Below are 25,026 nucleotides of genomic sequence, written 5' to 3'. Positions count from 1 at the left end.
CCGCAGCCCCCTTCGCCGCCCCCAGGCAGTGAGGCGCCCGTCGTGCGGTCTGTGGGGTGTGTGGGGGAGCTCGGGGGCGGCGGTGAGGGATGCGTAGGCCGTCAGGTGCCGCACCACCCGTGAGGCGCGCGGGAAAAGTGTGAGGTCCCGGGAGGCAGAGCTGTCCGCTTTCGCGCCTGGCTGTTTCTCCGCCGCCCCGCTCAGGCGATCGCCACGGGCACCTTTTCCCGGGAGCAGGGAGCTCTTGCCGGAAGGGGCCCTTGGCTGCACTTCCGGGCCGGGCGGCGGCGGCGCGAGCGGCGGTGGCACCGGCACCATCAGCACCAGCGCACCTGGGCCGGGCCGGAGCGGGCCGGACCCCACCGGACCCCACCTTCCCTCGCGGGCCGGGCGGGCGACACCATGATCACCTCGGCCGGTGAGGGAGCGGCGCGGGGTAGCGTTGTCCGCCGGGGTTTCGCTGAGTCAGGGCCCGTGACTGGGCACCGCCGCAGGCCGCGGGGGCGCCGGCCGCGGCGTTCCGTGGGGCCGCCTGCCCCCCAGGGCCTCCCCGTGCCCCTGGGGCCTCCCCGTGCCCCCGCCACTCCCGGCCGGTAGCTGCCGTGGGCCTCGGCGGGAGCGGAAGGCCGCCTGCGATGCCCGGCGGCTCGACACAACCGGCACTTTAAGCCCGGGAGGCGGGGCGGGGGCAGCCCATATCCGGTGCCCGCCCGTGCCCCGTGCCCGCCCGAGCCCCGGGTGGGGGGCTCTCCGGCGGGCTCGGTGGGGAGGCGCGGGAGGCAGAGGCAGAGGCAGAGGCAGAGGCAGAGGCAGAGGCAGAGGCAGAGGCAGAGGCGGCGCCTGCCTGCCTGCCTGCTCGCCCGTCCCGGCGGCGGGAACCCCCCCGGTATTGGATGGGGGCCCCGGTGGCTCTGCGAGCTCCCCGGTAGGCACGGGGGTGCTCCTGCCAGCGGAGGGGCTTCGCCTGCCGAAAGGAATAACGCGTGGAAGGCGCGGAGGCGGCGGGCAGGAGGGGATAGCAGGAGGGACAGCAGGGGGTGAGGAAGAGGGAAGAGGCAATCTTGGATGGGGAGGGGGACAGAAAGGCAAGTGCCTTGCGGAGGAAGAGACAGCCTAAAGAACCCAGGCTAACGAAGTGTGTAAAAATTAGATGTTAAACACCGTTTCTGGATCTGAGAACTTCATAGTGTAAGAAAATACAAGACGTATTTTCAGAAGTGCTCAGGCCAGAGATTAGTGCGTGACTGATTGTGGCTTTGTGAGAGAAACAGTGCAGGGGGTAATAATCTGCAAGTAGCTTTCTCCCTCTGAACCCTTTGCTGTATGTTTAAGCTTTATTTTTGTTGAGGAGGAGTAGGAATTTGTTTCAAAGGGGTTTTAAAAAGGTAGAAATAGTATATGTTGGGTAGGAATGAGATTGCTTTCTCCTGATAGATCGGGTAAATGCTGGAGCTTTTTCTTTTGTTTTAAAAGTAAAGTCATACATTTGGAGTAGAGTTGCAGAAAACAGCTGGAAGGAGCACTGTGGGGTGGGCTGCTGAACCTGCCTTCTTGCCTAAGGGCCACATCAAGTTCTTCTGCAGTTGTTGGCATTGACGGGCATGTGTCTGACTGGTTTTAAAAATTCTCTGATAGTGGAGTTTCTACAACCTTCTGACGCAAAGTGAGAAACTGTCTTACTGTGAAAAATATTTTTCATATCATCAAACCTCAATCTTTGAAGTTCCGAGTAAAGCTTGGTCTTACTATTCCTGTTCACATCTGACACAAAATATCAGATCATTCTCTTTCTGCTGGAAGCTGTCCTGTACATGTATGAACTCTGTACCCTTCCCAGATTAACATAGACTAACCAGTTACAGACTGCGAGTCACCTTCATAAGTCCCAGTTCCTGGACCTCTTTGTTCTTATTGCTGTGTTCTGAAATCATAACTCTTAAAATGTGGTGCCCAGCACTGGACACAGCGCTCTGGCTCAGGTGTGTCCATGCCAAGAGAGGGAAGGATTGCCTCATATATCTGCCAAGAAACGCTCTCACTTACACATCTCAGTGTGAAGTTTGGGTTCTCTGCCTCCCACTGCAGCCACATGATATTATTGATCATGTTTCATCTTAATCCACTGTACTATTCAGATTCCTTTCTATATTTGTACATTTAAGTTTTGACCTGCACACTCTCCTTTTAGATTTGTCAAGATCTTTTGAAAGCCCGGTTTAGCCCTCAGTAGGCTTGCTAGCCTTTCCAGTTTCATGTCTTATTTAGATTTAAAATGGTTATCAGTCTATACAGCAGATGAAAGATTAAAACCATTGAATTGCATTGGACTTTGATCAGATCCTATTCCAGCCCTTCCAGCTGCATGCTTGCAGTCTGACAATAAAACCATCTATAGTCATTCTTCAGACTGAACTCCCCAAATAGCGGTGAGCGTCTCTTTCGGTTACGTCAGTTAAACAATATTTCTGTAGCCGTTTGTACAAATGTTCTGGAACAGCATCAGGAGTCTTGCTAAAGCTGCAAGATATGACAGCTTCTCTGAGGCCTGTTTCCTTGGCATGAAGAAAGTTAGGATGTTTTGACATGATCTTCTTTATGCCCCTTGGGGAAGTGGGAAATGACTTGCTAGAAAGCAGCTGGCAAGCTAGTGATGGAGCTGGAAGTAAATCGCAGATTCTCTGAGTTCCCATCAATAGGTTTTCCTCTAAGAATGATCAGTTTTTATAAACAGCATACTTTGTAAATTCTGAACTATTTTATATCATGTTTAATACAAACTTCAGTCTGATCTTTGAATTTTAATATGATGATTTTAAACCAGCATTCCAGAGACAGCCTTCTTTCCTGTTCTGTTGGCTTTTGAGCTAACATGCTCACTTTTGAAAGAGAGGGAGTCCAAAACTGACTATGATCTTCTTTTGCAGCTGGAATTATCTCCCTTCTGGATGAAGAAGAGCCACAGCTCAAGGTAAGCTGTTACATCAGGGAGCAAATAACAGCAAATGCATTATGTTGAGAGCTTAAAATCAGAAATGAGTGGATCTCAATGTTAATGGTTGGGCAGCAACAGGTGGGCCTGAAATCATATCTAGCCTGAAGGCTGAAAGGAAGGGGTTAAATAACTTGAAAACAGATGGCAAACTTCCTTGTTTTGAACATGGGTCAAACTGGAGCTTCACATGCAAATATCTCTATTCACCAAATCTGCCAGCTTTCTAATGACAATGGGGCTTTGTTACTTAAAAGTGTACCAGAGACTGCATTTTGCCTATGTAAAATTCAAAGCTGAAGAACATCTCAAGTTTTTAGCATAATTTCAGTGATGTAGAACAAAATCACAGTTCCAGTTTTTACTTGGGAGAAAAAATCACAATAGTAGTAGGAGAAGAAAACAACAACAGAAGCTTTACAGTCCATAGAGTATATGAATCCACAGGACAACACCAAACACTCGTGTATTGATGATGCTTGCTAGCTACTTGAACAGTTAACATAGCCCCTTTTAAGAGGGGGAGGTGTAGCATGTAATATTAGTACTCCCCTAAATATTTCGTTTGGAAACAGACATAGGTGGTGATATATCTGAGTGAGCCCTGCTTTTGCTCTGAAGTGATTACAAAGCTGATTGTAGTTCCGATATTGTTTATCTGCTGAAGTACCGCATCCAAATAAATAAATAAAGTTGGCTGGCATAGACCACAGGCCAGTTCTATGTGCTATGCAAAGGTTGCCACAGAGACTTTGAAAACTTTGTATTTTAAGGAATTTCACTTATCAGTTATTTTAGCCAGTCATTCATCACAGAGAGGCCATGGAAAGGAACGTCAGGGTTATCTTACCTGTTAAATGAACAGCCCTTTGTCTGCAAAGGACTTGCAAAGATTAGTGAATTTTTTGCAAAGATCTTTTAATGTAGAATTTGCTGTTGTAACGGGTCGGTGTTTATGATATCAGTCTTAGGTGGTACTTAATTTTTACTGGGGAAAGGTAATAAATGCATTTTTAATGTAATATAACTTTTTATTATTTTTTGTAGGAGTTTGCTCTTCACAAGTTGAATGCTGTTGTCAATGACTTCTGGGCAGAAATCTCTGAGTCGGTGGACAAAATGTAAGAGAAAGCACTTATTACTTCAGGGTGTGCTGCTTAAAAAGAACATGAGAGATGAAGTGGATGTGGTTCTAGTTGCTTGATACTGTCTTGTACAGCATCTAGCTCTGTATTTTCTGGAAAGCATTAATATAAGTGGATGTGAGCTTGCAGCTGTAGTCCCAAAGATGCAAGTTAGATCAAGCTGTCATGTGGCCTTAAAGAGAACTGAGCACACAGGGCTAACGCTCTTCTCTCTCTTCTCTGCAGTGAAGTTCTCTATGAAGATGAGGGCTTTCGGAGCCGGCAGTTTGCTGCTCTAGTTGCTTCTAAAGTTTTTTACCACCTGGGAGCTTTTGAGGAATCACTGAACTATGCCCTGGGAGCAGGTGACCTCTTCAATGTCAACGACAACTCGGAATATGTGGAGACCATCATTGGTAAACAACTGTTGCTGCAAAAAAAAAAAAAGCTTTTGTTTTATTAAAACTGCTGTAACTTGGAGATTTTACATGACATAGCTGCTTTTCTCCATATTCCTCTTCCTCTCCTTGTATTCATTTAAATTGATGCTGCAGCTAATTTTACCCAGTTTATTTGTGCTTGCTTTCTCCTGCTTTGGGATTTTGTAATTGAAGTGACTTGGGAGTTCTGGTAATTTTTTCCTATTCTTAACCCTTATTCTATTGCGAGTTCCTAATAGGAAGATTGCTTTGGTTGTTTATTGTCCTTTCTCTCATTTGTGTGCTAATGTTGTTATCAATTTCAGCATAACTTTGGAAATAAGCAGCTAATAGGTGTGGCTGCACACCTAACTGAGGGGTACAAATATTTTTTTATCTACACTTAACCAGAGAGCAAGTCAGATGTTGAATGCATGTATAATTTGCATATCTTTTAAAAGTCTTGTCTGCTGGTATCACTTACGTTGTACAGGATGTGATGGACCAGGGCTGGCTTTCAGTCTCCTCAGCTAGTGCTTACACTGGAGCTAGGAAGTCTCCTACTGCTGTGTCCTCATTTACGTAAAATATGGTGCCACTTGAACAAAGATCATGGGCTTGGTTCCATTTTAAAAATATCTGCTTTGTTTCAGCACTAGAATCAGAGTTTGTTAGGAGAGAATATAAGTATCTTCCACTACTATCTGTACATGACTATGCAAAGGGTTCTTGTGCCTCACCTTTGTGTAGTTCCCCATATGCTGTATTTTCTGGTAGAATGTGTGTATGCACATACTGGTCTCTTCAGCTGTAAAAAACTGCAAACATCTAGGAAGCTGACCCCCCTATATTTGTTCAATATCTTTTCAGCAAAATGTATTGACCACTATACCAAGCAGTGTGTGGAGAATGCAGAGCTGCCAGAAGGGGAGAAGAAACCTGTCGATGAAAGGCTAGAAGGGATAGTGAACAAAATGTTCCAGCGGTGCTTGGATGACCACAAGTATAAGCAGGCCATCGGCATTGCTCTAGAGACACGCAGGCTGGACATCTTTGAGAAAACCATCCTTGAATCGGTATGTGCAAGAGACAGGAAGTGCATCTCTTCCAGGTGTGCATCCAGAAGTGACGTGCAAGATCCATGTTGCTGTGGAACTTGCCCTGTTTTATATGAACAGAATAAAAGATGAAACTCAGGGGTGTTCAGTTCAACATGTTCATGAAACGCAGAGGAACTCAGGGATATCAAGTATAGAAATCTCTGAGCTGCGAGTTGCTGGGAGAATATTCCCAGGAAGGTTGACTATGTGCCCTGTTCTTAAGGTATTTGCTGTCAGCTTCTAGAAGAGATATGGTACTTGACTAGGCAGACCTTAGGTCTGGCGTAATATAAGAACAGCTCTTATTTTGTTGTGCCTGTCATCTGCTGTAATTTGCTGTGGGAAGGGATCCTTAGGGGGTAGGTGATTTATTTATGGCAGGCAAAACAAAAAAATCCAGTAGTTGGGTGGGCTGCTCTATTTTCAGTAAGTGGCTGTCTGCAGTCTTAGCCTGCCCTGACTGCAAGGCAGTACAGTCTGGCTTTAACGTTCTTCACTGAGGGTTTGAGGTAAGTCATGTTACCTAGTAATGGCAGTAAGAGAAGCATGCCTGTAGTCACTTGCAGCAGCTTAGCAGTTGTGTGTAATCTTGTTATGCTGCAGTACCTTAATGATACGCCAGACACATGGTTTAAATCCTTTAAATTTTACCACTTTTCAGTTTAGTTGTCCCATATTTTTGGATGTCTTCCATTTCTGTACACAGGAATGATAATAATAAGGCATCCATCTTGCTTTCTCTGTTCTGTTTGCTGTCCTGTACATTTACTAACTTAATTGCTCATTAAAAATCCCTCATTTCACATTACCTGTCTGAGCTCTAGTAACCAAATCTCTTTCTCAGTCTCTAGCAAAAAATACGTGTGTTGGGGATCTTTTCTTGGTGCATGGTTTGTTTTGCTGACATTTTATATTGGTGCAGTCAATTTCACTGCATTTGAGAATGATTATTTAAACAAGAAGGGTGAAGAAGAGGACGTAGGTAGGTATTGAACTTTTAAATGAATCTCTTACATGTTTTAACTATTGAATTAAATATCAGTCCTCTACCTTTTTGGTAGTACTTTTTCTTTAAACTGCAATACACCTGCATATAAGCTTTTCTGAAAAGGGGGAAGAAAACTGAAGGTTTGTGTGTCATGTCTTTTGCTCTGCTTCTTAAAATAAAAAGGAGGTAGCTTTATTTTAATTTCTAAATCCTGCTTGTCAGTCCAAACCCAGACTTGATATCCCTGATTTTTATTTCAGAATGATGTTCCTGGGATGCTAGCCTACAGCTTGAAGCTCTGTATGTCTTTGATGCAGAATAAACAGTTCCGTAATAAAGTCTTAAGAGTTCTAGTTAAAATCTACATGAATCTGGAGAAACCAGACTTCATCAATGTGTGCCAGGTAAACTTCTCAGAGTGATGTTTAAAGATCAATCAAAAGTTACTCTTCTTTAGATGTATTTGGCTTGACATCTGCCTGATCTCTGTTTTTTTATTCAGTTAAATGAAATATCTGTCCCTGGTTGCATGCTTCAAATATAAATCAAAGTGAAATCAGCTTGGAAAAAAGATGCGAATATCGCATATTTGGTCAATTTATAGAGAAAGAAACACATTCGAAGGCAGTTTAGGGACATAGACAACTCTGACAGAATATTTTAAGCCTATGTAGGGAGTATCAGATGGTAGGTTCACAGCTTGGAATTCTATTTATTCCTCCAAAGAACATTTACAGTGCTTTGTTTTTTGGTAAGCCATTGTCTGAAAGTGTTTAGACAACCAGTTGTGAAGTTAGTCAGATGTTCTCAGGCCTTTACCAGTCTTGGTATGCCATGTACATGTGACTCAGGAGTGTTATGCCTGTTCCATTTTAGCTGAGACATCCCTACAAAATGACCGATGCTTCTTGAATGTGCTTTTGAAATTTCTGTGTTTAGTAGGACAACATTGTCAGCTTCCAAAGGTACAGCTGCAGAAATAGGAAGGCTTGAATGATGTGTCTTGAGTTTCTAATACTTGGTCTTGTTTTTAAACTGTTCTATGAAAACTCTTCAAAGATTTCTATTATCTCCTATGAGAGAGGGAGACTTTTTCTTTCTTTGAAGGGGTGTTCTGTGGCAGTAGCAGATGAGGGAAAGGGGAAATAGACTGTGTCCTCTCATAGCGTTACTTTTTCATTCTGAAGTACGTAATGTCTTCTCCTGATGTTTTTTCTTTCTCCTGATGTTCTTCCCTTCTTCCTGCTCAGTGCCTGATATTCCTGGATGACCCACAGGCTGTGAGTGACATCTTGGAAAAACTGGTGAAAGAAGATAATCTTCTCATGGCCTACCAAATTTGCTTTGATCTGTACGAAAGTGCTAGCCAGCAGTTCTTGTCTTCTGTGATCCAGAATCTCCGCACGGTTGGCACTCCCATTGCCTCCGTGCCTGGATCCACCAACACCGGCACCGTCCCTGGATCGGAGAAAGACAGGTGAGGAGACTGGCTTGAGAAGAGGCATAATTGTTCGGTTACAGTCCTGCTGTGATGGACCCTCCTGGTCTGTGTGTGGATGCCCATTACAAGCAATAGAGTTACTCCCCTTCGTTTAAGTCAGGGTAATAGGCAAGACATGCTACTTGATCAGGCAAAATTGTATATTACCAGAATCCACTGTTGTTTGAAAGAATACATTTTCCTTTGCAGTTGATGTAAGCATGGTGCAGTGACTGTGGCTTAGCTCATGAGCAGTAATTCATTAAGCCATAGTGTGAATTGCTTGGGAACAGTCTGATGTTGTGTGGTCTTTGCAGCAACTTGTAAAGCTAATGAAGGGGAGTTCAAGCAAAAAAGATCAACGCAGCTATGCGCAAGTTTGGTTTCATGTCATAGCTTGTGGTCTGCTACCTGCTTGTGGGAAGAGTGAGCTCAGATGATACTGTAGTGTTATACACCCTTTTGTACTTGCAGTTAAAAAGAGTTAGTTCACATCTAGTCTGAGTTTTGTTAAAGTCTGGACATTTAAAACTTGTTCAGTGATCAACTTCACTGAATCTTAGCTGCAGGAAGCTGCTGTTAAGAAAACCAAAGATGGCACTAACCATTCCACCTTCTTTATTTCTGCTTTTGATGGCTTACAGGTAATTGATGTTCATAGTTTTGTTTTAAACCCTCTGTTTTTAGAGGATTCGCCAGTCCATACTAAGCCCAGCTCAGGGGCAATGTGGAAGAAGTTTGTGCTCCATCTGCTCTTTAATCACCAGAACTGTCATGTCTGTTTACTGTCTTTACATGTCTTACTGTCATGTCTCTGCACTGTCTTTGATAGCATGTGATGGAGAATGCTGCCTAGATCAAGGCTGGTTAAATATAAGGGTTTATGCAGCTGTGAGGAACAGGGGTCTAAATGCTTTTGAATCAGTGATACAGGCATAGCAAGCATTCTCCTCCCCTTTTGCACCGAAATAAAAGGAAAGGCACAGAATAATTTCCATCAGCCTGTGAAGCATTAGGACAAGGTATTAACAACAGCTTAATATGTTTAATCTCCATTTCAACACTAGCATCAATCCTAACAGTGATGAGCTCAAGGCTTCTGGGTGAGGATGTAATTATCCTTGCTGCCTTGTCTGTTGACCTTGTTTTCTCACCTGTCTCTGCCTGTTCATTCCCTACAAGTTTGTTTTCCTTATACATGAAATAAGGGGGTGGGGTTTTCTGGACCTTTATCTTCCAAGTTCCCTGAAAATTGAACTGGGGAGGAGTTGGCTTCTCAGCAGTGACCTCCAGATATGCAGCCCTTGTCCTGTCCTGTTTCCAGTCATCTCCAAATCCCAGGCTCCTTTTTCAGGACAGTGCTCAGCCATAATTACAGTGCTTGACTAGTTACGAGTGATGAACTGGGTTGCATTTTTATTTTGTTTCAGTGATGCTATGGAAGCAGAAGAGAAACCAGGAAGCAGTTGTGCGGGGAAGTCTGCAGAAGTTGTGAGTGCCGTTTCCAAAATATACCTTGCTTAGTTTTTCTTATGCGTCCACTTTGAATCCTTGGGGTTGCTAGATTGGTTTGGCTGATGAAGAATGGAATTCCACTTCTGTCTTGCTTGGAGACAAGGTGACAGATGATCTCTGAGGACCAAGTGTCCGGCAGTCTGGAAGTCCAGCAGTTCAGATACTGAAAGTTATCTTTTAGGTAACTAGATATTAGGGGGAGAGTGGGAAGTGGGTAGGTTTGAGTGAGAATTACTGAGCCCTGAAAAAGGGGACAGAAGGATCTGGCTCATATGTTTGCTTTTTGTTGATATTGAAATAATTAACTCTTTCCAGAAGAAAGGGCCTGAAATCTGACTGCTGCTGAGAACTTTAGCTGATGAATTAGATTGATGTGGGTTTTTTTCTTCTCCATCTGAAATCTGGCTGTAGTTCTGGTTGGATAGAACTGATGCTGTTCTGCAGGAACGGCAGGAGGGGATGCTGACATAACATAGTTTCTTTTCTAAGGAGGAAGGTGGTGGCTGTGTTGCTGGGCCACCTGGTTAGAATCTTTTTGTTTAGTTTCTTTTCCCACGTATTGGAGAAAGTGAGTTTACTTCTTACATGCTTAAATGCAATTGTATGTGCATGTTGAATAGCTAATGCAATTCTGGGAAAGTAAAACCCAAGAAAAGTTGGTGTTTTGGTGTTTTTGTTTTTATTTTTTCCACATGGTGCATGTTTGCAAACTAGACTTGGGAATCTTGGAGATTCTTACAGATCACTTAAAAATTAATCAGGGGCAAACAGAAGTGTTTTCTTGAAAATATATTCCACAAGGAAAACAAAAGGGGTCGAGTTTCTTGCCCCATCAAGGAACCTGTAAACAGGGCCTGTTGGCATTGCTGGCTGTGCCAAGGGACAAGTACATACAAATGATCTATGTGGCCAGAAATGTTCTTGAGCTTAATCTTCCACAATATGGAATGCTGACTACAAAGAAATAATTGAGGGGATTAGTTTAGGGGTTGAACTACTTATGCTTTCACCCTGCTTAGAAGGGACTTCAGTTGGAACTTAATCGGTGGAAACTCTTCTATCATGAGGAAGAAGGAGGCTTTCTCAGGGAGCTCTGGAAGATGAATGTATTAGAGATTCCTAGTTCTACTAGCCCTTGTTCTAAATAAAGCCTGTAGCTCACAAGAATGATGCTGCAGCTCAGCAGGGCCATGCAAGGTGTTGTGGCTTTGTGGTCCTCTCCATTAAAACTCCCATGGAAGTACAGGTTCACATTTATAAAAGTGGTTTGCTTTTGCGGGAGACTCATTGTATCTGTAAGGCCAAACAGTAGCTTACAGGATATCAGATGTCGCTCATATCCTTTTGCTTTCAATGACAAAATACATTTGTTTTCAAAGAGTCTCTTCTCCCATATGCACTGTTGTGCACAAAGGGACTTGATTATCTGAGAGTTTTGGGCTTGTGCTGCACGGGCAGAAACAATGTCCTCTTAGTCCTAAAACCTATCAGGTTTTGGAATATGGTGATGGGAACATACCAGAGTGGTTTCTCATTAACGGTATTTTAACAGCGCCATAGTTGGGTTCTCATGTTTCTTCTCTTTGCTTGTATGTGAAGAACCCAGAGCCTAAGGACCAGATCTCAAAAATGATTAAAATTTTAAGTGGGGAAATGGCCATTGAGTTACATCTGCAGTTTTTAATACGAAACAACAATACAGACCTCATGATCCTCAAAAACACAAAGGTAAGAGGCTTTGTTAGATATGGTTGTCTTGGATTCATCTAACTCGTCCTGTGTTTGTTTTGACCACATTGCGGTTACTTTACAACATCATTTTATATTTTAGCATGGCCTCCCTGGGTTTTGAGGATACAAATCTGTGTTTTAGTCATGATAAATTAACATTTAAAACTTGAACCTGCGAGGCTGAAGAAGAGCTGATTACACCCAAAGAAGGCCATATAATCAGATTGTTTCAATTTACAGCTAGTATGACCTAATGACAGGCTGGTATTAGTGTGTTGATTGTTGTTGTTGTTGTTTTTGATTGGTTATGGAAACTAACTCTTTTCTCCCCCCTTTTTTTGGTGGGTTTGTTTTCCCTGGCTACTAAGATGGATGAGCTCACCCTCCAGCTCCATGACTGATCTATTGCAAATGCTGCTGGTTGGGGACGGAGGGAGGGACTCAGCCAGGACTGTAGGCTACTGTATGTTGGTTAAGGTATTATGTGAGACCACACCTTCAGCTTGGCTAAAGAAATCCTGTTATGTGCTCAGACACTAATATTTCCACACAGCAGACAAAACCAATTGCATACTGTAATGTAGGCAGTGCTAGTGAATTGAGTAACTGATTTTGTTTTGGAACGTGTTACTCAAGCGTGGGCAAATGAAAACTTACAGGTAAATTAAATTATCTTAAGCTAAATGATTATTAGAAAGCATAGGAGAAGTTTTTTATGTGTGTGAAATGAAATGCACACCATAGGCAAAAATGGTAGGGGATGCCTGTTGGTGGGCTCATCTAGGAGGCACTTCAAATGTATTGGAAATCTTTTCCATGTGCTGGGTAAGTGCTTGGGAGTGATCCTGCATAGTGTTACAGGGTGGCCTGAAAATGTCAGCAGTGCATGCTCTGCAGTCCTCAGTTCTGGGAACCAGAAGGCAGGGTTCTCCAGTTGCAAGCTGCAATTGAAGTAATCACATCTCTGACAGAAACTTGCAGAAAGGATTGGTTTGCACTGGAAAGATGGGTTGAGGATATATTAGAATGTGTTAACAATCTATTAACTTTGATTAAAGGGAAATTGCCGGTTAAATTGAGCGTAATTACAGTCTGTTTTTCTAGCGTACTGGCAAGCATGTTAAGCAACCTAGGGCATATCTTTTGCTTACTGGTGATACTGATTGTTATTGTTCTTTCAGGATGCAGTGCGGAATTCCGTGTGCCATACAGCAACGGTTATAGCAAACTCCTTTATGCATTGTGGTACAACCAGTGACCAGTTCCTTAGGTAAATCTATGGCAGCGAAGCTCCAATGTCATTTAGAGATGTTGGAGCAACATTGTTGCTCTACTTAGTTTGGTACTTCCAAAAGCGTCTCTGCAGAACTCTAATGGGCTTAGAAAATAACAAAAAAAGGGTCTGAAAAGTAATGTGAAGGCAGAGGGAAGAAGCTGGAATTGTTTCCTTTTCTCTGTCCTCACAAACTGGCTTTATCTGACTGCTAGCTGTATGAGCAGTTTGGAGGGTGGAAATCTGGAATTTCTGTTTTGTTTACTAGTTAGAGAATTTCTGAGGTGATTTATATTTTTTGGTAGAGACGGACACTGCTGAGTGACTCTTGGAAGGGAAATGTCAGGGCTGACCTTACCAGGGACTTGAGGAAGGTTCCAGAAACTCTGCTAGAGTTTCACCCAGAGAGTTGATGGGCTGCATATTGAGCAGTTCTCCGTCTTTCACTGAGGTTGCCAGTGTCTAGAAGCTTGACTATGACCAGCCAAAAATCAGGGCTGATGAAGGGGAGAGAGGTATAAAGTGGAAATGTGGTTAGTCTTCTTGTCTTCTGGAGCTGCTTTCTAGTTTGAAAGCAGTCTTTAGAGCTGTGAAACCTTGCTTGCAGAATGAGGAACAGGCTGTATGAAAACTGTTGTATAACCTTTCTCTTTTCATCTTCCAGAGACAATTTGGAGTGGCTGGCCAGGGCCACTAACTGGGCTAAGTTTACTGCTACCGCCAGCTTGGGTGTTATACACAAGGTAACGTTGCATTCATTTCCTTCTGGTCAATATAAATGCTTGACTTGTGAATACTAAAAACATTGAAGTGGGGATTCTGAATGATGTCTGCACTCCAGTTTACCTAGTCTATTGCAAGGCACAGCTGTGACATAGTTTGTGTCTCTGCACTAAAGGAAAGCTGGGCTTTATCAAGTCCATCTTGTCTAATATCAGATGCAGTTTATGGCATGTTTTGCTGAGCATCAAAAAGGTGGTAGGATAACATGGCTCAAGGAGAGAGTCTCATCCTAACTCTTCCTCTGTGAGTTAAACAGAGTCAATAGTTCCTAGCTATTATAATTGCAGGTTGTCTATTTCTTAAGTGGTTTTGGGACAGTAGCAAAGTCCTTACTGTAGTAAGTTTCAGTAAGTTTGAATGGTGACCTAAGTAGTGGTCATTTTCTTCAAATTCATTCACAGGGAGGGTATATTTAAAACTGTTTTGAAACAGCAAGAAGTCTTGTAATTGTTTTGTATGCCTCAACCTTCATTAAAGTGCTCTAGTACATGAATCAGTGTAGTTTCAGGCCAGATTTGTCCTGGTTTAGATCAGTGTCCAAGTGATTGATGAATACTCTTGTACTGTGGTTAACAAAACTCCAATACAGAAGGATTCTTTGCTGATTGTACAGCACCAAAAGGCTGATTTTTGTGGAGAGAGTAATGGCTATAACATGTTTTCTCCTGACTTGTTTAAATATTAAGTGTTTGCATCCACTGTTTTTTCACCTTTCACTTCCCATTCTCTTCCCTCCCTGCTGGGCACTGGACGTACAGGGTCATGAGAAAGAAGCACTACAGCTAATGGCAACATACCTACCCAAGGACACCTCTCCAGGGTCAGCCTACCAGGAAGGTGGAGGTCTCTATGCCTTGGGCCTCATTCATGCTAACCACGGTGGGGACATCATTGACTATTTGCTGAACCAGCTGAAGAACGCCAGTAACGATGTATGTACTGGATTCAGTAATGAACCTTTGTTTTGTTGGGAATATACAGAAGGGTGCTAGATAGTTTAGAAGTGGGGGTTAGAGGTAACTAAGACCGTGGCAGTAGTGTGATACTTGCACCTCCTGTGGGCCTTAAAAATAAAGTTTGGTTTTAACAACCTATTGCTCAGTGTTCAGGTAAGATTTTTAGGAAATTCTTACATATTTGACAGTGGATCTAGCTTCATCTTTCTTAGTACTTGTATATCTACTTTGTTTTGCTGGTGGACCTAGAGTATTGAGGCACCGTTACTGATTAAGGCTTAGCTGTGAAAGAAATGAGCCACAAAATGCTTCTGCTGCCCTGTTGGTGTATTGCATCCTATACAAAAAGAAGTGTTTTACTTAACCACTTACTGTTTGTAGACCTCTACAAAAAGCCTCTTTTAGGAATAGATTAGTATTTTCCCAGCATGTTCCTTTCTTTTTGGGGAATTTCAGACGGCTGTTTCAAAAATTGTGTGAACGGATCCTGCTTGCCTTATTGCAAATGTACTGCCTTTCCTGTATCCATTGTTAGAACAAAAGAGGATGCAGACTGTTTAAGTGGGTACTGATTTACTTTTCTATTCAAAAGCTATTACTAGGACACAATTTTTACACATGGCACAGATTTATGGTTTTACATAAATCACTCAGTGGGAAAAAAGACCTTAAGAATACTAAAAGTCTCTTGTGCTATGTGTAAAGCTTCTGATACTCATTGTTTAAGGGCTTTTTGAACCGCAGTTTCTATTCTATTTTCTGGCTCTTTCATCATTGTTACTGCATGAGGTGGTGAAAGTGGTATTTCTAACAGGTCAAGAGATCATTTTGGGTGGTTTGGGTCCAAAAGTTTGCAGCTTTTTATTGATGGAAAGATGTCTACTTCAGCTGAAGCCATATTGCTCCCTGTTTTATGATGACTAAACTTGCATATGCTCCTCCAGATCGTCCGACATGGCGGTAGCCTAGGTTTGGGTCTGGCTGCCATGGGGACAGCACGTCAAGATGTGTACGATTTGCTGAAAACAAATCTATACCAGGATGATGCAGTGACAGGTAAATGTTCCGCTTTCAAAGCAAATAACCATCTGAGGCCTTATCAGGCATCTGGGGATTTTTGATTTGTGGTTCCCCCCCAGGTTATCTGTTAGCAGCACAGATCACCTCTAGGTTGCCTTAGCTGTGTTTTATTTACTGACCTTTTCCTGATCAGCATGATTCTTTAGTTATGTGGCAGTAATGTTCAGAGGTCCTGTCAGGACTGGTCCGTGGCCAGTGCCAAATATTGACAAGACATGCTAGGTCTTTAAACAGCCCCTTATTTTGCTCTATTCTTTCCTTTGTCATATGCTTTTTATTTAGTGTGGTAGATCTCCAGAGCCATGTGCCCTTTTTGGCTGAGATATAGGCTTGGAGAAGCTTGTGGGGGTTAATGCTGCATTGGCAGGAGTTCACAGGAAAATTATCTCAGCAGCTCTTGGCCCAAGGGAGAGAAAATTGAGCTTGGTAGGGAAGAGCACTAAGTTGTGGCTGGTAGGTTATCATTACGAGCACATTTGGCCAGGAGTAATGGGGTTGCTGGGCATGGTGGTGTCCAGAAGTGATCTGTTGGCCTACACCTTGTGTGATTCTCTAGCTATATTAATTATATCTATTATTAACCTCATTATATATTTTATATAATTTAAAAACATTTAATTTAGTTATAAATTAGTATAATTATATTATAGTAATATTGTAATTATTTTAATAATGTGATTTATTACTTATAAAATATATTTATATGAAATTTTTATAAAATATGTTTATATTAAATTTATATAAAATAGTGGTTATAAAAGTAATTTAAAATAACAGTTATAATTCTTTAAATTTTAAACACTTATAGAATATAATAAATTATATTTTTGCTATATATTTTAATATCTAAATTAATATTTACTGCTTCCAGAAACAGATATTTTGCTTAATTTTTTTTTTTTTTGCGCTGGCAGGTGAGGCAGCTGGCCTGGCACTGGGATTGGTTATGCTGGGATCTAAAAATGCTCAGGCTATTGAGGACATGGTTGGCTACGCACAGGAAACCCAGCATGAAAAGATTTTGCGAGGTCTTGCAGTTGGAATTGCTCTGGTCATGTATGGGAGGATGGAGGAGGCAGATGCTCTCATTGAGAGTCTCTGCAGAGATAAGGTGTGTTTAGCAGTGACTTAATCCCTGGCCCTTTTGTTACACAGGTGGCCTTCCTGTCCTTTTGTGAAACCTCCAGCTACAGTGGGTTAGCTGTTTGGAATCAGGGGAGTTCTTACACAGGTCTGAAGTGGGCCAGTTTCACAGGTTGCTTCACTCTGATCAAAAATACAAGAACAACCGTGATTAGCTGTGTATTTAGCCCCAAACTCAGTCTCTATAGTCCTGTGAGCAGCAACAAGGAGCAGAATGGGGTGTAATGGTTAAAAGCAGATGAGGCTTGCTGTAGGTGCATCATTCTCAAGAATCTAGTAGTGGTCAGTAGCAGACACTGAATAAGAAGCAGAATGACACATCTGCCAGGTACTCTCTTTGACAGCCTGTGGCATAACAACTTTCCATCCCCCTGAAATTGGTAATGACAGCCCTGTTTTGGTGATTGTCCTGTTTTTCATCCCTAATAAACAATGGAGCAGTGTGGCTACCTGTTTGCAGATTCCAAGCCCAAGAGTGGAACAGATTTAAAGTCAGAATTACTGAGCCCCTGTTTGGATGGATGTTAAGTATTGATGCTTTCTCTTCCAGGATCCAATTCTCCGTCGTTCTGGCATGTACACTGTTGCTATGGCATACTGTGGCTCAGGGAACAACAAGGCTATCAGACGCCTACTGCATGTGGCTGTAAGTACTGTGGGCTTAGGACCACATAGCAAAAATTTTTGGTGAGAGTAAGTGCATCACTTTGGCAGGCTTTGTGTCTACAGTGTTAATGTTCTGGTCCAAATCAGACATTGTGAAGTGATGAAAGCTTTCCTTAATCCTAGAGGGAGAAATAACAGGCTCTTCTGACAGTAGGATAAGTAGACTTTCAGCAAGAAAATATTCAACCTGGTATCACAAAAAAGGATCATATTAAAAAATAACACATGACCCTAAAGTAGTTGGTAATGGGTTTGCAGTGAATAGTCAGTGTAATGATGGGCTGGGGAAAAAACAACTCAAGCTGTAGAAGATGAGGGCTGTCTGCTCTTTGATAGGCTTGCAGTCACAGTGTGTGAACAAGGGTGAGGCTATTTCAGCTAAGGCTGAACATGATTGTTAACTTTCTTTCTCTATAATTCTGTCTTCTTGATTAATTTGTGTGCCTGACACCTGGCCTGAAATGTTGCACAGTCCTCAAGTGTTTAACCAGATTCTGAATGTCCTGTTTTCCCTTTTGTAGGTGAGTGACGTGAATGATGATGTGAGGCGGGCAGCTGTTGAGTCACTTGGTTTCATTCTGTTCAGGTACAATACCTTCCTTGGTCACTTCTACAGCATTCAGTTTGATGTCTCTTACATTTTGAGGAAATGTGTACGCTATTGCTTTCATGAAATGACTTAAGTGCTAACTGAATGGAGGTTGAAAAGTGAAAAAATTGAGACTAAAACTTGGTTCAGAATTAGAAGCCTTCCTTAATGTTCATGGAATGCTTAATGAGCCTTTCTGTAGGTTTCCAGTCTTACGGCTTAAATGGCTGAATTAGAGTTAAATGAAGTTGACAAACAGAATGCAAAAGTAATATTTGCAGGATTGGGAGTTAATTAAAAATTAAATATACAGTGCTTGTGCTAGGCCTCTTAAAGGCAGCAGTACTCAGAAAAATGTGTCTGACTAATTGCTATCTAAAATGTCCTGGAGGTTGTCACTCTGGTAAAAATAACCTGAAGAAGGTGGTCAAAATAGTTGTGTTTTTTTTTTTTAAGTATCCACTGTTGAACCCTGATAGGTAACTGGGCTTATGCTGTGGTAGTGTAAGCCCATCACAAAACAGTCATGGTGTTTGCTTTGGTTCTCTAAAGTGGAATCTGTCACTGAATTGGTATTTTGTAGTGCTCTATATTTCCCTGAGTAAGACGTGTTTGGTTTTTTGTGTTGTGGGTTTTCTGTGGTAATTTTTTTTTTGTGGGTGTTTGTGTTTTTTTAATTAGATTGGGGAATTAGAAGGTTCCCCAAGGACTACACCTTCCATCTGTTAATAGAGTTAATAATCCGTGTAGTCTGAGCACTGAGTCAAGCTGCAGCCTTCAAGTATGTCTGAGAGGAGGTAGTGCATACTTGGGTCCAGGACTATAATTTAAAAATCTTTGTTCACATCTTCTTTATGTTAGTGGCAGTCTGTAGATTCATCCTAAAAAGTGTGATAAGAGGTGCTTAAAGCTGGTATTAAAAAACTGGGTTACTGGTATGACCAGTCAGTTCATTAACCAAGTTGTTCCTCACATAGAAATTACTCTGCTCCATTCTATCTGAAGTATATTCTGGCTACAATTAAATGTAGTTTAGAAACAGAACAAATTCCCTCTGTGGGCAGGAGGTGTCTCCCAAGAGCTTCTGCTTTGTTGCTTTCCATGAGCACATATTGTTCCTTGCTGCATAAGCAATCTGTGTCCCTTTTGAATCCAAAGGGTCTGTTTAACTGTCTTCTGCGTCTGTGTACAAAAGGAAAATTCCATGCAGGCCTTCCATAGTTTCAAGCATCTTTCTTCCAAACAGGTTGTGACAAAGCACTTTTGATCTCTGATTTCAATGTAATTATTCTTTTCAACAAATGCAAAACATAATTGGGCATTGATAGCTCCTACTAAAATGAGAAGCTTTCAAGGCTCTGAGCTAAACCATTTACCATGTGCTGGCATCTTGTTGGAGCAAGATAGTTCTGGGCCTGTTCTCTCTCTCTCTAGCAATGACCAAATGAGTGACATCTTTGACTCTCACCTACTCTCCAGTGGTTCAGACTTTATCCTGCTTCTTCCCTTCCCTTTTGGAGGGGTACGGTCCAACACCTGGTTGCACAATAGGGAAGAACATTCCTTTGTAAATTCCAGTGTCCACCTTACTTGGTAGCAAAGGACTAAAATTTTTTGGCTGATTACCACTGGCTTCTGGAAGCAAAAGGCTTGTGTTAGGCTGTTGTAGCTGCTAACACTTTTTACTTGCTAAATTTCACAGAATACACGATCAGTTGTTTTGCTTTAAGACACAAGTTTTGGCAGGAGTCCTTGTTTGTCTAGCCCAGACCCCTGTATTAACATGCAGTGATGGAAGGGATTTTCTGCATAGGGGGTGCCACAGATACCCCCCTGCATTACTCTCTCTAATTATAAACCAAAAGCTGGATTTCAATTCCTGGAAAGAAATATTGTCTATTGGTGTAGGGATCTAGAAGCTAGTTTACTTTTACCTTTCCTGTTTGTTGAAACTGCTAGTTAGCACTAATGGTGTGCTCTGGCCCATCTCAGTGCTGCAGGTATGCAGAGATGTAACAGGCGAGTGGGCTGTGAGTTTGTCAGTTTTCGTGACTAAAATAACATCTCTTTCTTAGAGCTGATGTATGTTCAAGTTTAACTGGATTTACTTGTCTTAAAGGCCACTAGTACAGCACTGAATACCGGCAGGAGTCAGTGATCTGTCAGCTGCTAGGTATACAGAGCTTTTGATTGAAGTGTTTTGTGATGAGAGGTGAGCAGGTCTGTAACACAGTGAGATAAGACCCAGAAATTAATCTTGTCTTAGGTGAAGGAACATGACTGAAGCTCCTGTGAGAAGAGGTCTCGTTAAATTCTTTGTATGGTTCCAGAAAGGGAATGGTGAAGTCAGGATTGAAATAAGAATAAATTTGTTTAATGCAGTCCACATTTTTCTTGGGGAATTCCTGCCATTACTGTAGGGTTGAACATGCTGGAGTTATGAGTTCATCTGCTGTGTTGTACACTACAGCAGCAGGAGTATGCACAGACTTGTGCTTCTGTCTGCTCCTCTTATAGGAGTAATAATATCCATGTAAGGGTGGAAGGTACACAGTCAGAGAGTGGTACATTTCCTTAAAAGCACCTTTGGTGAACATGACAGAGCTCCTGAGAGAGCTATAGCCCGCAAAGTTACTTTGTGTCATAAATACCTAGTTTGTTTTCTCCTTTTGTTACAGTTATCTGTGAATAAATGTTGCTTCTCTTGGATTTGAACTAAAAGTGTCATAAATGTCACAAAGCCAGCTATTTTTAGGTAGTACATTTGCATAGCAGAACATTCTGTAAGGCTTTTCTGTCCTTGTTTACTTCTGTGAGTCTTGCTAGCACATACATGCAACCCTGTGTACACTCAAGAGTACAGCTTGGCTTTCATGGCTAGAGTTAATGAAAGCAGCATGGTAACAGAGTAAAATGTGATAGAACGTAATGTAATAAAAAATGACATTTCATTTTTAAAGCAACAAGGTTTTGTTTTAACTTGAAGATTAACTTTTTAAACAGACAAATTTTTAGTGTCTGCCCCCCCCCCCCCCTTTTTAATTACTGGAAAAGGCCACAAAATAATATGTGTGGCTACTTCATTGTTCAAACTTCATGAATCAAGGTTCAGATAGGATTTTCTAGGATAGGTTATTAAGTTTTGCCTAAGAATTGCAAGATTAAATTTTCTAGTGTTATGAAAGATATCAAATATTCCAGTTACATCATTCAGTATTTTCCTTAGCATGTGATTCCTTAAGAGAGTTTCTATATTCCTTAACATGTCAAGTGAAAACAGTCTGTAGTTATGGCTGTCTTAAACTCCAACTGATACTTAGTGACTGCAATACCTTTTATCTTCTCAGATAACTTAACTTAAATGTTAAAATGAACTTTCAGCAGTGTTCAGGAGTTTTCTTCCTATGTTCTTTTCCAAATTTGTCTTTGTTGTGTAGAGCAAAGGTGAAAAGTTGGTGAAATTCTTGCTTCTGCAACAGGATCACTAGCTATATTTGATCAGCAAGTGCTCAGGTACTTTGAGGGTAAGCCACGTAAGGAACGCTTGGTGGACTCTGTGCAATGCTCCAAACATCAGCTCTGGTGCAAGAGTTTTGAAGGGATTATGGGAGCAGGGGTTAATGCTGCTATAGCAGTTACACACTTGGGTGTTGGATGCATGCTTGCCTGGCTGTGTGGACATCTGCAGGCAAGTCGCTCTAGGGAGCAGAGCAGTAGCAATCATACTGCTTGAGTTGCAGAATACATTGTGGGGTCCTGTTCATATAGCACAAAAATTCCTTGTTCTATTCTTGGACTCCCTAAAGCTTTCGAGGGACCATGTATGTAGAATTGAAGCCTGTTGACCAGCAGTGTTGCTGCTGTTAATTCTCATTTTGCTGGCTCTTTAGGAGTAGTCCACAGGTCTGCAGACTGGGGATCGAAAGCACAGCTTGCTGCGCTATAGGACTTGGTATGGCTTTTTTTTTTTCACCCTCTCTGCTTAGTGCCTTACAAAAATTAGGCACTAGTTAGGTATTTTGTGACTGATCATTTTCATGCCACTATATTAAGTTATCAGAAAATGCTCTGGTGCAAGAGAATTGTTTCAAAACCATCTCCTCCTTTCTTTCTCTTTACAACTAGCAAGACAGTCAAAATAGTACAGCATAAAAACCTGAAGCTATTTACATCTTTTCTCTTTTTAAAAATGGCCACCTCTTAGAGGAGACACTTAAGTAAAATGTTATTGCAAAATCGTACAGAGGCATGAGTAAAGCTTGAGATGTTTGGAGATTGCAGTGTGGATGCAGGGCTGCACAATAAGCTGTATTGTGAAATAAGAAGAGTGATGTATTGACTTGGCTACTGTAATGTGTTTCTGTTCTCACAGTCCTGATATTTTTGCCAGTGATCACAGATAGCAAACTTACCGTACTGTTGACGTTTATATATTAGTCCTTCTTTCTATTAAAGGGGTTTATAACATATTTATCATGGCTGTTGGAAAACAGCATTTAAGGTGCTTGTGATTTCTGGTCAGCCTTTTTCTTTTTTTAAGACTACTATGATGAGGTGGAAAACAGGATAAATTTAAAGTGGTTTACTTTTCAAAACTGGAAAGAATTATTTTTATCTCAATTTTTGCCACTTTAGATCATGACTTGATCTTTGTATTGCAGTGAGATGTGATTGGTTTATGTAGTCAGCTTTATTTTTGTATTGTTATATGATACAGCAATGCTGCAGTGTATCTAAACACATTAGTTTGTATATGAAATGAGGAGGTAGATGTAATAACAAATCTGGTTAGGGAGCAGGCTTCAATGTGGGATGCAGCAGTGCTTGCAAGCATGTACTAAAAAGGTTTAATACTCTTATAGCAGTCATTAAAGTCCAAGGGAATAAGAGCCATGGGGAAGCAGGACTTAAGCTGTGGGATGCTGCTTCTGCCTTGGTGCAATATTGTTGGGAAAAGGCTAAGGGCAGGAGAGGGAACAATGCAGCCTCTAGAGAGTCCTGAAAGGAAGATACAGTCTCAGCTGATAAGTGTAAGCTACCCAAACATGGAGAACTTTGCATGGCTTATGTTCAGATCTTCATTTTAGGATGATGCAAGCGAAATAGTAATGTTTCCTGCTTTTGTATTCTTTGTGTTTACATAGCCTTTGATATTTTAACACATCATATATTTGTTTTAAAGCAAACACAGATCAGATATTTGGATTTTGTTCCAGGAAGACTTGGAGAGTTTTTCTTCAACTCCTACAACCTACCTTTATCCAGTAGGCAGATGGCAGATCATCTGGGTAATTGAGTATGAGGCTAACAGTCGCTCTAACGTGATCTGTACCAGTGACTTTTTCAGTGTATTAATTGTGAAGAAGAATAATTTGTGAAACACACCTGGTGTTAATTCTTGCATAGGAAAGATTAAAAGGGGTTTGTTTACCCTCCAACCCATTTTATCTTTGTCTTATTTGATCATCTTTGGGAAGGAGAATGAGGGTCCCTTTTAGTGAAAGGTTACTATTAATACAAATCTTTTTATAATCAGAATAAGCCTTAGAATTCAGTGAAAGTCTGTTTGGATTTGACAATGCCTTTATCTGCAGGTCTGAAACTGGAAACAGCTGTGTGTCTTCACTGACCAAACTAGCGTACTGGAGAAGTCCCTGGGCATCTCTGGCCAACTAATCTAATTTCTAATGAAAATTGTAGCTGTGCGGTTGGATTGCACAAATACCTTCAGTGTTTCAGACAATACGCTATGATGTCTTGCATTAATTCATTCCCTGCTATTGTTTTATTTTTGTTCTAGACTATTTGTATGCATGAGATTATACTTCGCAAAATAGGGCTCAGAGCTGTATATCTCTTGAGAGCTTTTGAAATTCTCAGCAAGTGTTTTAACTCCCTACTGTAAACTGCAATGTCTACACAGATAGGTAAATTAATATCATTGGTTTAAATCTGGGATAGGTTCTTCAGCCTAGCTTGTACCCCACTGAAAACTCAAAAGTATTCCTTCAGGAAATGAAGTCCTTCTTAAGGCCTAAAATTACTGCGTATAATCATTCTATAAGCTTGCATATAAAGATTTTCAGATCACTAAATCACAGTGTGCATGAGAAGAGGTAGAGAAACCAGTCTAGCATGTTTCCCCCACCACCTCTAGTTCCAGAAAAATATTTTGTTTCTCAGATTATATACACTAAGGGTTTTGAAACTAAACATTTTAAGCAGTGCAGTTTATAACTAAATTGGTTGTCTGACAAGATCCTTGATTTTGCTTTAAAACTACTGTTCAGCAACTGAAGCTTCAAATTAAGTAATAAAAAATGGTGAGATTCTTTGAGCCGTTAAATGAAGTTGGATTATTTTTTTTTATGGCAAAAACTTCCTGTTGTATTTTATTAGGGAATATTGATGTGCATCTTGCAGAATAAAAGGCTCATTTGTTGTGCAGGGTTTAATGAATTTGAAAATGAGTTGCTATCATCTGTCTAGAGCATTTGTAAGGAGGATCCTTCAGAGAGCAAGAAGCTCCTAATTTTTAGGAGTGTGATGTTGTTTTTCAGAGATTGGAAAGGACCTCAATACCTGGATGCAAGGAATTGTAGATGTGGCTAGACAAAAGGGTGTGTCATAAATTATTAAAAGTAAGGGTAAAAAATGGACATTTCAGCAAGTCATCTTACCTATTTTTGTAACTAGCTTCCCATTTAAAAATGGAAAAGCTTCCTCTCCTATTCTGCAGGGCAAAAGCCTTTCTTTGCAAGTGGAGAAAACAAGTGCATCTCACGGGAACAGACACTGACAGTAAACACAATGGTGTCAAATGTTAAAACAAAAATATGGAAGTTACTTCTCTTCTGACTCTTGTTTTTGCGTGTTGATGGTTACCTAGAGAGCCAGAGGGGAAGTGAAACAAAGGAGTGCTTCTTAACAGTTGTACGTAGGCATCTTTATCAATTTAATGAAAGAAATCTAATGCTTCATGGTGATATTAAATCAGTCCTGAGAACTGGCCAGAACTCTGGGACTCCTGGCTCCAGCTTGCAAGGCAAAGAGCCAGAAGAGCTCTGGCGAGCATCTTGCCCCTTCAGGCTCCAGTGTCCCAGGTTGTTCAGTATGCCTTTACCAGGTTTACTGTGCTTGCATTACTTTACCTTTTAAGGCTGATGTTACATATGACGGCCTAGAAAAAG

The 25,026-nt window shown here is 41.5% G+C and overlaps 1 protein-coding gene across 1 annotated transcript in view; it reads left to right on the top strand.

The window, feature by feature from the left end:
- Positions 1–257: 257 nt before the first annotated feature.
- PSMD1 (proteasome 26S subunit, non-ATPase 1) overlaps positions 258–25,026 on the top strand; it is a 76,247-nt gene continuing 51,478 nt past the window's right edge. Inside the window, exons 1-16 of the mRNA XM_064457514.1 lie at positions 258–418; positions 2,925–2,968; positions 4,037–4,110; positions 4,360–4,529; positions 5,403–5,608; positions 6,881–7,024; positions 7,871–8,097; positions 9,531–9,591; positions 11,215–11,343; positions 12,528–12,616; positions 13,284–13,362; positions 14,161–14,334; positions 15,303–15,414; positions 16,353–16,549; positions 17,132–17,227; positions 17,769–17,833. Of these exons, the coding sequence (XP_064313584.1) occupies positions 403–418; positions 2,925–2,968; positions 4,037–4,110; positions 4,360–4,529; positions 5,403–5,608; positions 6,881–7,024; positions 7,871–8,097; positions 9,531–9,591; positions 11,215–11,343; positions 12,528–12,616; positions 13,284–13,362; positions 14,161–14,334; positions 15,303–15,414; positions 16,353–16,549; positions 17,132–17,227; positions 17,769–17,833 (1,883 nt within the window). The 5' untranslated portion in view covers positions 258–402. The remainder of the gene's footprint in view (positions 419–2,924; positions 2,969–4,036; positions 4,111–4,359; positions 4,530–5,402; positions 5,609–6,880; positions 7,025–7,870; positions 8,098–9,530; positions 9,592–11,214; positions 11,344–12,527; positions 12,617–13,283; positions 13,363–14,160; positions 14,335–15,302; positions 15,415–16,352; positions 16,550–17,131; positions 17,228–17,768; positions 17,834–25,026) is intronic.

The sequence above is a fragment of the Phalacrocorax carbo genome, chromosome 7 (assembly GCF_963921805.1).
Source record: "Phalacrocorax carbo chromosome 7, bPhaCar2.1, whole genome shotgun sequence".
NCBI lineage: Eukaryota > Metazoa > Chordata > Aves > Suliformes > Phalacrocoracidae > Phalacrocorax > Phalacrocorax carbo.
Note: the sequence above shows the minus strand (reverse complement) of the source record. Positions and strands in the feature narration are given on the sequence as shown.